Source organism: Choloepus didactylus, chromosome X (assembly GCF_015220235.1).
Source record: "Choloepus didactylus isolate mChoDid1 chromosome X, mChoDid1.pri, whole genome shotgun sequence".
Lineage (NCBI taxonomy): Eukaryota > Metazoa > Chordata > Mammalia > Pilosa > Megalonychidae > Choloepus > Choloepus didactylus.
Window position 1 is genome coordinate 37,561,536 of NC_051334.1, and position 14,371 is coordinate 37,575,906.

General features: G+C 41.0%; 1 protein-coding gene across 3 annotated transcripts in view; it reads left to right on the forward strand.

Moving 5' to 3' along the window:
• SYTL5 (synaptotagmin like 5) overlaps positions 1-14,371 on the forward strand; it is a 142,220-nt gene that overhangs the window by 113,413 nt on the left and 14,436 nt on the right. For all 3 annotated transcript variants that reach the window (XM_037822512.1, XM_037822511.1, XM_037822513.1), the window contains 4 exons: positions 1,380-1,558; positions 3,370-3,469; positions 5,082-5,243; positions 9,509-9,617. In XM_037822512.1, the coding sequence (XP_037678440.1) occupies positions 1,380-1,558; positions 3,370-3,469; positions 5,082-5,243; positions 9,509-9,617 (550 nt within the window). The remainder of the gene's footprint in view (positions 1-1,379; positions 1,559-3,369; positions 3,470-5,081; positions 5,244-9,508; positions 9,618-14,371) is intronic.

Below are 14,371 nucleotides of genomic sequence, written 5' to 3' on the forward strand. Positions count from 1 at the left end.
ATTCTTATGTATCATATGGATATTCCTTTTTAGTTTCTAGTGTATTAGAATAGCTAGAAGGAAGTACCTGACTCTGTTGAACTGTATGCAGTAGACTTGATTCTTGATGATGATTGTATAACTATAGAGCTTTTGTCACGTGACCATGTGATTGTGTAAACCTTGTGACTCACACTCCCTTTATCCAGTGTATGGGCAGAGGAGTAATAAAATAAAGACAAAAAATATATAAATAATAGGAGGGAGGAAAAGGGGTATGGGATGTTTTGGGTCTTCTTTTTCATTTTTATTTTTTCTTTATTTTGGAGTAATGAAAATGTTCTAAAATTGATTGTGGTGATGGATGCACAACAATACAATGATACTGTGAACCATTGATTGTATACTTTGGATGGATTATATGGTGTGTGGGCATATATCAATAAAATTGCATTAAAAATATATAGCTGAATATAGAGGCATAAATAGAGAGAAATTAGAAAAAAAAAAAAGAGAGGTTTTGAAACTCCTGGGCCCTTCATGAAAGCCTTCCAGGTGGTCTTTTGTGACTGTCATGTTGCTAAGATATGGAATTTTCATTTCTGGAACTAAAGGATAATTTTGTTACATCTAATTTGAACTGTTTCCTGTCATTAGTGTCTCATCAGAACTTTCATTCATCCCAGTAGATGTGGATTGGTTTTTTTAAACTTTATTTATTGGCTGGTGTTATTTTATCGTTCAGTGTTGTATTTGGTGGGTTGCTACTTTACAGAGGTTTACAAAGCCATGGTATTAGACTGCCCATGTGATCCACACGGCTTCTCAACTAGAGAATCGCAGCATCTGTGGGTATCTGACATTCTCCTGGCATACCCTGGTTCAAGCTGCAGCCGTGGCTCCCCCGAAACTGAGGGGTTGTTCTCTTTGGCAATCAGGAAGAAGAGAGTGTGGCTCCTGCTTGCACAGAATATGAGATGAGCTTTGCTTTGTCCTGATTCATGTATTCTAGACCTTGAAGTAGATCGACTGTCAGTCTTCTAGTGAAAAGGAAAAGCTGCATGGATAGGGAGGTGGGGGTGGGATTGGAAATGCCCCAATAATCCTTGATTCATTAGAAGAAGTGAATAAACAAAGAATATTCATTAACCAACCCCCCCCCCCAAAAAAAGGGGAAATGCTTCCTTTATGAATAGCACTAGATTTGTTGTCTTTTTCTAGGCTTGGATTTTATATAACCCTGACAAAACCGGCAGTGATTTCTGCTTTCTTCCCTCACCCTAGACTGCCTTGCTTATTAGTAAAAAAAAAACAAGGATTAATCGAATGAAGGGGAGTGAGTTCTGTGAAGGGATCATTAGAACAACACTGTGTGCCTCTTTTCATCTTATTTATTCCAGACCAGCCTTAACAGCATGATGAGTGTTTACAGTGAAACAGGAGACTATGGCAACGTGAAGGTCAGTGGTGAAATCCTTCTCCATATCAGCTACTGCTACAAAACTGGAGGGCTCTACATTTTTGTGAAGAATTGCAGAAATCTGGCCATAGGAGATGAAAAGAAACAGAGGACAGATGCGTAAGCACATAGCATGTTCCTCAGACTATTTTAATTACTGCATTCTTTTTTGTCTGCATGTGCATTTCTTTTGCAGAAGGGCCTCTTGATTCAGAGCCTTCTTGGCGGGCTGATTGTTTACTCGCCTGTTGTGATGCACTCATTGACTTGCGTGCATAATGGTTGTGTCTGTGGTTACCTGATATTTAAAAAGGCTATAATTACTCAACATGATTCAGGAGTGACTTGTTTGTAGTTTACACAGAGGCACCTCCTTGAGATAAAAGGCTGACGTCTTGGCACATCTCAGAATGTACAAGAATACCCTGTTAATTTTTGTTCTGGGAAGTCCTCTGGAGAAAATTACTAAGCAGTTAGCCCAATCGAACAACTCAAAAGGGCGCTTATGTGGCTCTCAGGATTCCAGGGATCAGCCCGGAAGTGCAGGTTTGCACCATGGAATGTTGGGGCGATAGATATATATGTGTGTCAGGTGTGCCCAAGACCACTCCCAGGTGTGAGGATTCAGTAGGAAGACTCACAGGACTCTGCGTAGCATTGTAATCAGCAAAAGGAAAAGGTGCATGGAGTCGAGTTCTGAAGTTTCCAAGAGTCCTCCCCAATGGAGTCACCCAGAATGCACTTAATTCCTCCAGCAGCGAGTTGTAACAACAGAGGTGGAGTGTTGTCTATGAGGAAAGCTCATTAGAGACCTAGCACCCAGGGTTTTTATTTGGTACTGGTCACATAGGCAGCCCCTACCTAGCATGTACCAAATTTCCAGTCTCCCATGAGGAGAGCAGGTGTTCATCATAAGCCATATTGTTGGTACAAGCAGCTTAGATCACTGTGCCACGGTGATCAGGGAATGGTGGGACCCTTCCCAAAATCCGTGTTCCCAGATGCCAGCCAAGGGCCATCCTTTTAAGCAGGACTTTTAAAGGATAGCAGTCTCAGACCTGCTTCATTAACTCTTCTCTACACAATAGATGACCCAGCACCATATAACAACCCAGCAAAGCTGTTTCCAACTGTCTTAAGACAGACAAATAGATTCTGAGTATAGATTAGGCAACCTGCCTCCCCACCAAAATTTAAGAGAGCCTCAGAACCAATATAATCTTTTAGACTAGCATGGAAACAGGTCATCTAAAGCCTCTGTAGATGTGCTTCAGGACTCTGAACATTTGTACGCTTGTACATGTCTGAGTCTGTAATAATGATAGCTTCGAGGGGCTACTGGGATAGCTCAAGACAAAGTGTTGGGATAATTCCAGATTGTTATTTTCTATTTCTTCTTTTTCACTATTTTCCTTCATTTACCCATTACCATTTACCCTACTCCCTGATATCTGAAGTCAGGACTAGGAATGGAAAGGATCATAACTCCCCCAAATTTTGTGAGACCACTAATGATGATAAATTACATTTATTGAGTAGTACAATATGTCAGCTCTTTGTATATATCAACTAATTTAATCCTCACAACCCCTTGAGTTAGATACTGTTATTATCCCAATTATACAGAGGAGGAAATAAAGGCACAAAGAGCTTAAGTCCTTAAGGTCACCAAAACCAGTGAGTCATGGAGTGATTCAAACCCAGTTTGCTTGACTCCATACTCTTTCCCACTATGCTTTACTGCTTCTCTCTTATGGAAGGCCCAGAGTTACATTTTAAAGTGCCTGTTATACAGACTATATTCTTTTTGGCCCTGTGTCTTATTCTCACTGGCCTAGTGCCTTTACCTCTTTTATTTATTGAAGTCTCCTAGCATTTCTTTCAAAGAAGATGTTTTCCAATAATCAGTTTCATCTTTTATTCTCCTACAGTTATGTCAGGTCATACCTTCTTCCTGACAAGTCCCGAAACAATAAGCGCAAGACCAAAATCAGAACAGGTACCAATCCAGAATTCAATGAAACACTAAAGGTAAATAAATACTCTCTTAGTAACTCATGCCAAGCATGTGATACTGTTCAAGATCTCATTTTGTTAAAAGTAACTACTGATAATCTTTTATTTGCATGTCAAGGCTTGTATATGTTTTATAAAACTGTAGACTTTGAATAAATTATTGTAATGCCCTTGGCTTTCCTGACAGTGATTGGGAAGGAAAAAAATGCAAACTACCATCATTCTATTTATTTTTCTCCTGATGCTGAAGTTGTACCTTAAAGAGAGATGATCCAACAAAACCATACTGATACATCTTGTCAATAAGTATGTTTTGCCCTTGGGAAAACTGTGCTTTTTCTGGTGCCCTTAAAAGAAGTTTGTCACTGTTTTGACACTAACCTAGTGGGTCACTTTGGACACACTTTCTGTTCTGCTAACACAGCATGGCTCTGTGCTGTTTCTTGTTAGGGTTTCAGAATATGGCTAAATTTAGGTGTGTGGTTAATGAAAAGTAGAGATGCAGGGTTAAATCTGAGAAATCTCAGAAAGGGTAGCCTAAATAAAATATGCATTACTTTTCCCAAAGGGCTTCCATGTAACCACACTTTTTCTCACCTTGAACCAAATTAACCTGATAGGAAAGATCCGGGAAAACTGGAATGTAGAAGAAGTTATTGCCAATCTCAGGGAAATTTATGGACCTTGTGCCTAGAGTGACGGGGTCAGAGTCCACCATAGCAGGAAGTTGGTAAGGGCAGAAAGCCATGAGCCTGCATGTGAAAGTGGAGCTATGTGTGGAAGTAGGAGCCAATATAAAAACACATAAAACTGAGAATGATTAAATACAGGCAAAGAGTGAGTCTAGTGGCTATAACAAGATAACAAAGATTGAGCCCAAGCAGAAGAAGTAAGCAAAGTGACAGGGCAAATTCAGGAAGCAGAGAGCCAAGGTTAATCGTGCCAGAAACAGTAAGGACAAATATAGACACAAATCCAGGATCAGGAATCAGTCAGCATGAAGTACATTCCAAGAGGTGGCTGCATGGAATAAGCAGGAGTTTGAGGGTGTACAGGCATGTGAACCTGGATTACATTCTGCTGGAAAGGGAAGAGCTATCCAGCAATATCTTCTTTCTGCTCAATTTATATATCCATCTTTCCACCCATGAACTTAAAGATGTAAATTGTCCTTTACAAAGGTTGGTGTTTGCAAATTTCTCACCATCAATACTTTGCTGTATTTTGGGGTTCTCACTATAAATAAAATAAGACAGAGAAATTGGAGAATGTATCTGTTAAACCTTGAGCCTATAAAGTAGATGTTGAAAAAACAACTAGGCAAATGAAAAACAGGTGAAAATCAAAAGAGGACAAGCTTCATCACCTAACACCTTTTATACAATTTCTGGAGTTATCACACACACCCCAAAAAAGTTAGTTTATATATCTTTTGGTGCTAGGTCTGGCACAAAATGAGTTTATGGAGTAGATCCTCAGTTGTAGAGGAAACACTCTTCTTTGTGTATGTTTTGTTCCTATTACTGATGAATATGATCTGAAAGATGGTGGAAGTAAATTCCAACCTGTCCTGGAATTGGACCGAGCCCTCCTCGTGGAGTGCGATATTGTAAATCTCATTTTGCAGTACACCATCAGCCATACCCAGCTGGAAACAAGAACTCTGCAGCTCTCAGTCTGGCATTATGATCGATTTGGACATAACAGCTTCCTCGGGGAGGTGGAGATTCCTTTTGACTCATGGAATTTTGAAAATCCAAATGACGAGTGGTTTGTGCTTCAGCCCAAGGTAGGAAATGCTTCCGGATTAGTCAAACAGTCATGCAATGAAACAAATTATGAGCAAAATTTATGTCACGGGCCTTACACAAATTGCTTAACTTCCTAGGCTTGGTCTCCTCATTTGTAATGCAATCATTGGACATAACTTATAGGCCGTCTGTGAGGCTTGAATAAGCATTGTATGTGAGGCTCTCAGCACTGTGTCAGGCCCATTGTCACCTCTCAATAAATGCTAGTTATTACTTGTGTTACTTAGGCATCTTTGAGTTGCAAAGTGACAGAAACTCCAGCCCACATTGCTTAAGAAATAAAGGGAAGTTATTGGGCAGTGGTGATGAGTCATGGCTTGATCCAGATGCTCAAATCATAGCAAGGCCCTGGAGTGTCTTGGTCTCTCATATCCTGTGTGTTGGCTTCCTTTTCAGGATCCACACAGTGTTGGCCTCCCCAGCTAGTTCCAGGTGTGCTCTTCTTGAACACTAATGGTCACAGTGGCCGTGATCCTCTCATCCTTGTAGCGCACTGCCAGGGGAGGCAAGAGTTCCTTTGTCAACAACAGTTCAGTCAAAGCCCTGGGCCTGGCTCTCCAAATTTCAGTTAGGTTATTTTCCCATCCTGATCCAATCTCCACGGCCAGTGGGGTGAGAGACATTGGTTGGCTTAAGATGATCAGAATATACCCGGTCCTGGTAGGATTGCCTGAAGGGGGAATTGCCCCAAAGGAAATCCAGGTACAGTGGTACTAAAGAAATGGTGAGTGGATGCTGGGCAGCAAAACAATGTCCCCCATATTAGCAGTAGCAGCAGCATTGTTGTTATCTCATTTAATGATTACAACAACCCTAAGAGGTAAGTATTATTATCCCCATTTTATTGATGAGGAGACTGAGACTCCAAGAAGATAAACTTAACTTGCTTGTGAGCTGTCGTAACTGTTGACTTGAAACCTGGTGTAAATAACTCATAGAAAATCTTTATGCAGGTATATTTGGAGCATGGGTAAACTGACAGTAAAATACAATAAAAATCCTTAAATATAAGACAGTGCAAGCCCATGACCTGCATAAATGCAATAGAGCTGGGAAATACAGTATTAACAAACAAAAAGTGAACCTCACATTTCTCTGACATTAAATATGGGAAATATTTGGTCATTGAATCATTAAGTCTCTTGGAATTGAATGAAAAGTCTCACCATAAAGGATAGCATTAATATGATTTAGCAATCTCCTATTAATCGCTTCCTTTTGTGTATAATGAATGCGCATCATAGCACCATATGTAGACAATGCCCAAAGCATCATATCATACGTACCGTACATGACACAAATGAAGGACAAATAAAATGTATCTTACTACATAAAATTAATTTGTCATGATGTTAACATTCAAGTACATAGGGGCTCTTTGGAAACCAGTTTGGAAGGAAACGCAGCATCTTTCCAGCTAGTTTCCTAGAAATGCTTGACGGACTTGTGCTGGGATGGTATCTAAGCTCTCCCAAATCTTTATGCTTAGTGCTAACAACTTTCCACACTAGTCACCCCCATGTTGCCATTGGGTACTTCACTTCCTGTCGTGAGGGGGAAATATCTCTAACTCTCTCTGAGCCCACTGAAGGTAGAAAAGTTCTGATAGTTTTCAGTGTCTGTGAGGGATACTTTTGGTCCTCTGCCAGATCCTCTCAGATTCCTTTAACCATGTGTATCAGGAATTTTTCCTACAACAATCTCCACCTGAGAATCTCTTTGGCAGTCAGCCCTCAGGCTACCGTAGCTTCTTTGCCTACATGGGCAGAGATCCAGAATTTCATGAGAATTTATGCACCTCACCGCTACAAAGCAACTCTTAGCCAACAATTGATAGGTAAGTGAGTATGAAAATCCAATTCCCTTGGCTAGAGTAGGAAAAACTCTCTGGAGTTACTATTACTCTAGAGCTCCCCAGCAGAATCAGGCTGAACATACCCTCCATGGAAATTTGCCTGAGTTTGCACATTGCTTGGCTTCCTCCCTTTTCCTGCTTCCCCCACTCCCTCACAGGTATCTCCTGGGAGCACTTCCTTAATGTCACTTGCACAGGAATTCTCTCCTCAGAGTCTAATTCTGGGGAAGCCAACATAAGACATTGGCTCTAATCCATGTCCTCTTCCTCTGCCAAGCTCCCTTTGATACATATGGAGGAAAGACTGCAGATTTCACACTTGCCTTCCCAAACTGGGGAGGACAGGCACAAGGACCTGCTCTGTAAGCTGCCTCCCGCCTCATTAGTGGCTCATCCTCAAGCTGAGCTGGCTCTGTGCAGTTGATTATCAGCCAGCTGTGTGAAGTGTCACTTCATTCTCAGTCTCATGTCTCGGTCATTTCAATGCAATTGTCCCTTCCTGAGCTCCTACTGGAGTACAAGCAGCCCTGGGGACTTTATGTTTCTAGTAGATTATCCAGCTGAGGAAGTGAAGTGTGAGCTACAGGGACCGATTTCCCTAGTTATGAGAGATCAGAATTAATAGCCCTTAAGCATTCAGGAACACTCTGACATCCTTTTGCAGTGGGAATGCCGGAAAGACACAGTGCCTCGCTGACTCTGTGTTAGTGAGAGTCCCTGGATACCTATCTTTGTTTTTGCTAGAACTTGCAGCACTAAGCTGGAGAGGCGGGTGGCACGGGCAGAGAAAGAACTTGAGATGCCAAACATACTGTAAAGTAGTTTCACGATACGACTTTCATTTTACAGCATGACATGGGATTGCTTACTAGCTATAACTTATTATCCTTATGAAAGGCATGTTAGGTAGTTAGACAAGAAGGGTTTATCTGTATGAACTGCCTTTCATGCATTTCCAGATGGTACTATTATTTAAAAAAAAAAAAAAAAGACCTTTGCAAATCAACAGTAAGTTTAAGTGGTTTTCCAAGGAAACCTTCTCTTATTCTGCCACCAGGCAGAGTAAATGTAAGCTTCTATAAAATTATTACCTAGCTAAAAGGCTCTCTGTTGACTTGGCAGTTTGGGAAGGCTTTGGTCTCGTTAATTTCCTAACCTTAGACCTGTAACAGCACTGGGAACTGTTTCTCTCTCTGATGGAAAGTGGATGTCTCTCTCTTTTCAGAAAGCAGAAGGCAATAGGTGTCATCTGATTATGCCACAGCCCTTCTCAGATACTCTCGGTGACTACCTACTACTTTTTGGATGTGGTTTGAATAAACCTCAACCCTCACCCTGGCACTCAGAGTTCCCCAGATATGGCAAGCCTTCTGTTGCAGATGATGTCAGTGTTCTGCCCTTATCCCCATTTTCATGCACACATGGCTCCCCACGGCTTTCATTTCAAGGATGTTAAATGAATGGAATCAGACAGTATGTGAACTTTGAGGCTTGTTTTTTCACTTGGCAGAATTCCCTCAAGACTCATTCAAGTTGTGTGTACCAATAGTTCGTTCCTTGTTATTGCTGAGTAGTATTGCACGAGATGGATGTGCCACGGTTTGTTTCATCATTCACTCCTTGAAGGACATCTGGGTTGTTTCCAGTTTTTTCGCTATCACAAATAAAGCTTCTACAAACCTGTGCATACAGGTTTTTGGGTGGACATAGTGTTCCATTTTTCTGATGTGAATGCCCAAGAGTATAATTGGTGGTTTGTATGGCAATTGCATATTGGGTTTTATAAGAAACTGCCAAACTGTTTTCCTGAGTGGCTGCACCATTTTGCATTCCCACCAGCAATGTTTGAGTGAACCAGTTTCTCCACATTGAATTTTGACCATGTGAATTGCCAATATTGATTTAAATAATTAGTGGCTGGCAGCCCAGTGTGAAGCAAGCATGACTGCCTACTTTTCTCTTCTGACTCACTTAGGAAATCCTCAAAGACAGTATTGGAGAGAAGGAGCTTCTGGAGCTATTTTCAGTAGCATCTTTTTTCCTGCCTCATATCTGTAGCTTTATGTATATCTTCAGTGATGGGACCAGTTCTCAATGCATCACAGACAATATTCATCGACGAACTGAATATGTGTTGTATATCTCAAATTCCTTTTACTTTAATGTTAAAAATTATATGCAAATGCCTTCATTTCCCAGCCCAGTTTCCCAGCCCCTCTTTTCTCATATGTAAGGCCTCTCTCAAAATAATAAGAGCTAACATATTCGAGCAGGCGTAGATTGTCACATGAAAGCCACCAAGGAAACACTGTGCATTGAAACATGAGCTGCAGAATAATAGACCAAGCATTCTTACTGCTTTGTCTTTGCCTCCCTCCCCTTGGCCAGGCAGAGTTTGCTCCTGACATCGGCCTTCAGTACAAAGGAGAGCTGACAGTTGTTTTATGCTACATTCCCCCAAAGGAGAACCTGATGCTTCCACTAGGACAACTTCAAGGTAGAGTGAAAATTGGTAACTGTGATCAAGGACATCTTGTTGCTAGAAGTAAGAGAATAAGGATCGGTGATTGGTTGAGTTATTTTACTTTTGCATTACACAGATGAAACATAAAGGATGAGGTTGCACTAGCTTTAAGGGAAAGTTGAGAAGTATAGTCTATATATGGGGAAGGGTATGGACTTCTTGCAAGGAAAGGACTAAGTTTATACTTTAGAAACCAGCCTTGAGGCAGGGCAAGATGGCAGACTGGTGAGCTGTATGTTTTAGTTACTCCTCCAGGAAAATAGGTAGAAAGCCAGGAACTGCGTGGACTGGACACCACAGAGCAATCTGTCTTTGGGCATAGTTCATACAACACTCATGAAAATGTCGAACTGCTGAGATCAGCGAAATCTGTAAGTTTTTGCGGCCAGGGGACCCGCGACCCTCCCTGCCAGGCTCAGTCCCGTGGGAGGAGGGGCTGTCAGCTCCGGGAAGGAGAAGGGAGAACTGCAGTGGCAGCCCTTATCGGAAACTCATTCTACTGATCCAAACTCCAACCATAGATAGACTGAGACCAGACACCAGAGAATCTGAGAGCAGCCAGCACAGCAGAGAGGAGACAGGCATAGAGAAAAAAAAACAACACGAAAAACTCCAAAATAAAAGCGGAGGATTTTTGGAGTTCTGGTGAACACAGAAAGGGGAAGGGCGGAGCTCAGGCCTTGAGGCGCATATGCAAATCCCCGAAGAAAAGCTGATCTCTCTGCCCTGTGGACCTTTCCTTAATGGCCCTGGTTGCTTTGTCTATTAGCATTTCAATAACCCATTAGATCTCTGAGGAGGGCCCCTTTTTTTTTTTTTTTTTTAATCCTTTTTTCTTTTTCTAAAACAATTACTCTAAGAAGACCAATACAGAAAACTTCAAAGACTTTCAATTTGGGCACGTCAAGTCAAGAGCAGAACTAAGAGAGCTCTGAGACAAAAGGCAATAATCCAGTGGCTGATAAAATTCACTAAACACCACAACTTCCCAAGAAAAGGGGGGTGTCCGCTCACAGCCACCATCCTGGTGGACAGGAAACACTCCTGCCCATCGCCAGCCCCATAGCCCAGAGCTGCCCCAGACAACCCAGTGTGACGGAAGTGCTTCAAATAACAGGCACACACCACAAAACTGGGCGTGGACATTAGCCTTCCCTGCAACCTCAGCTGATTGTCCCAGAGTTGGGAAGGTGGAGCAGTGTGAATTAACAAAGCCCCATTCAGCCATCATTTGAGCAGACTGGGAGCCTCCCTACACAGCCCAGCAGCCCAGAACTGCCCTGGGGGGACGGCACTCACCTGTGACATAGCACAGTCATCCCTCAACAGAGGACCCGGGGTGCACGGCCTGGAAGAGGGGCCCACTTGCAAGTCTCAGGAACCATACGCCAATACCAAGGACTTGTGGGTCAGTGGCAGAGACAAACTGTGGCAGGACTGAACTGAAGCATTAGACTATTGCAGCAGCTTTAAAACTCTAGGATCACCAGGGAGATTTGATTGTTAGGGCCACCCCCCCTCCCCGACCGCCCAGAAACACGCCCCACATACAGGGCAGGCAACACTAACTACACACGCAAGCTTGATACACCAATTGGGCCCCACAAGACTCACTCCCCCACTCACCAAAAAGGCTAAGCAGGGGAGAACTGGCTTGTGGAGAACAGGTGGCTCGTGGACGCCACCTGCTGGTTAGTTAGAGAAAGTGTACTCCACGAAGCTGTAGATCTGATAAATTAGAGATAAGGACTTCAATAGGTCTACAAACCCTAAAAGAACCCTATCAAGTTCAGCAAATGCCACGAGGCCAAAAACAACAGAAAATTATAAAGCATATGAAAAAACCAGACGATATGGATAACCCAAGCCCAAGCACCCAAATCAAAAGACCAGAAGAGACACAGCACCTAGAGCAGCTACTCAAAGAACTAAAGATGAACAATGAGACCATAGTACGGGATATAAAGGAAATCAAGAAGACTCTAGAAGAGCATAAAGAAGACATTGCAAGACTAAATAAAAAAATGGATGATCTTATGGAAATTAAAGAAACTGTTGACCAAATTAAAAAGACTCTGGACACTCATAGTACAAGACTAGAGGAAGTTGAACAATGAATCAGTGACCTGGAAGATGACAGAATGGAAAATGAAAGCATAAAAGAAAGAATGGGGAAAAAAATTGAAAAAATTGAAATGGACCTCAGGGATATGATGGATAATATGAAACGTCCAAATATAAGACTCATTGGTGTCCCAGAAGGGGAAGAAAAGGGTAAAGGTCTAGGAAGAGTATTCAAAGAAATTGTTGGGGAAAACTTCCCAAATCTTCTAAACAACATAAATACACAAATCATAAATGCTCAGCGAACTCCAAATAGAAAAAATCCAAATAAACCCACTCCGAGACATATACTGATCACACTGTCAAACACAGAAGAGAAGGAGCAAGTTCTGAAAGCAGCAAGAGAAAAGCAATTCACCACATACAAAGGAAACAGCATAAGACTAAGTAGTGACTACTCAGCAGCCACCATGGAGGCGAGAAGGTAGTGGCATGATGTATTTAAAATTCTGAGTGAGAAAAATTTCCAGCCAAGAATACTTTATCCAGCAAAGCTCTCCTTCAAATTTGAGGGAGAGCTTAAATTTTTCACAGACAAACAAATGCTGAGAGAATTTGCTAACAAGAGACCTGGCCTACTGGAGATACTAAAGGGAGCCCTACAGACAGAGAAACAAAGAAAGGACAGAGAGACTTGGAGAAAGGTTCAGTACTAAAGAGATTCGGTATGGGTACAATAAACGATATTAACAGAGAGAGGGAAAAATATGGCAAACATAAACCAAAGGATAAGATGGCCAATTCAAGAAATGCCTTCACGGTTATAACGTTGAATGTAAATGGATTAAACTCCCCAATTAAAAGATATAGATTCGCAGAATGGATCAAAAAAAATGAACCATCAATATGTTGCATACAAGAGACTCATCTTAGACTCAGGGACACAAAGAAACTGAAAGTGAAAGGATGGAAAAAAATATTTCATGCAAGCTACAGCCAAAAGAAAGCAGGTGTAGCAATATTAATCTCAGATAAAATAGACTTCAAATGCAGGGATGTTTTGAGAGACAAAGAAGGCCACTACATACTAATAAAAGGGGCAATTCAGCAAGAAGAAATAACAATCATAAATGTCTATGCACCCAATCAAGGTGCCACAAAATACATGAGAGAAACACTGGCAAAACTAAAGGAAGCAATTGATGTTTCCACAATAATTGTGGGAGACTTCAACACGTCACTCTCTCCTATAGATAGATCAACCAGACAGAAGACCAATAAGGAAACTGAAAACCTAAACAATCTGATAAATGAATTAGATTTAACAGACATATACAGGACATTACATCCCAAATCACCAGGATACACATACTTTTCTAGTGCTCACGGAACTTTCTCCAGAATAGATCATATGCTGGGACATAAAACAAGCCTCAATAAATTTAAAAAGATTGAAATTATTCAAAGCACATTCTCTGACCACAATGGAATACAATTAGAAGTCAATAACCATCAGAGACTTAGAAAATTCACAAATACCTGGAGGTTAAACAACACACTCCTAAACAATCAGTGGGTTAAAGAAGAAATAGCAAGAGAAATTGCTAAATATATAGAGACGAATGAAAATGAGAACACAACATACCAAAATCTATGGGATGCAGCAAAAGCAGTGCTAAGGGGGAAATTTATAGCACTAAACGCATATATTAAAAAGGAAGAAAGAGCCAAAATCAAAGAACTAATGGATCAACTGAAGAAGCTAGAAAATGAACAGCAAACCAATCCTAAACCAAGTACAAGAAAAGAAATAACAAGGATTAAAGCAGAAATAAATGACATAGAGAACAAAAAAACAATAGAGAGGATAAATATCACCAAAAGTTGGTTCTTTGAGAAGATCAACAAGATTGACAAGCCCCTAGCTAGACTGACAAAATCAAAAAGAGAGAAGACCCATATAAACAAAATAATGAATGAAAAAGGTGACATAACTGCAGATCCTGAAGAAATTAAAAAAATTATAAGAGGATATTATGAACAACTGTATGGCAACAAACTGGACAATGTAGAGGAAATGGACAATTTCCTGGAAACATATGAACAACCTAGACTGACCAGAGAAGAAATAGAAGACCTCAACCAACCCATCACAAGCAAAGAGATCCAATCAGTCATCAAAAATCTTCCCACAAATAAATGCCCAGGGCCAGATGGCTTCACAGGGGAATTCTACCAAACTTTCCAGAAAGAACTGACACCAATCTTACTCAAACTCTTTCAAAACATTGAAGAAAAGGGAACACTACCTAACTCATTTTATGAAGCTAACATCAATCTAATACCAAAACCAGGCAAAGATGCTACAAAAAAGGAAAACTACCGGCCAATCTCCCTAATGAATATAGATGCAAAAATTCTCAACAAAATACTTGCAAATCGAATCCAAAGACACATTAAAAAAATCATACACCGTGACCAAGTGGGGTTCATTCCAGGCATGCAAGGATGGTTCAACATAAGAAAAACAATCAATGTATTACAACACATTAAAAACTCGAAAGGGAAAAATCAATTGATCATCTCAATAGATGCTGAAAAAGCATTTGACAAAATCCAACATCCCTTTTTGATAAAAACACTTCGAAAGGTAGGAATTGAAG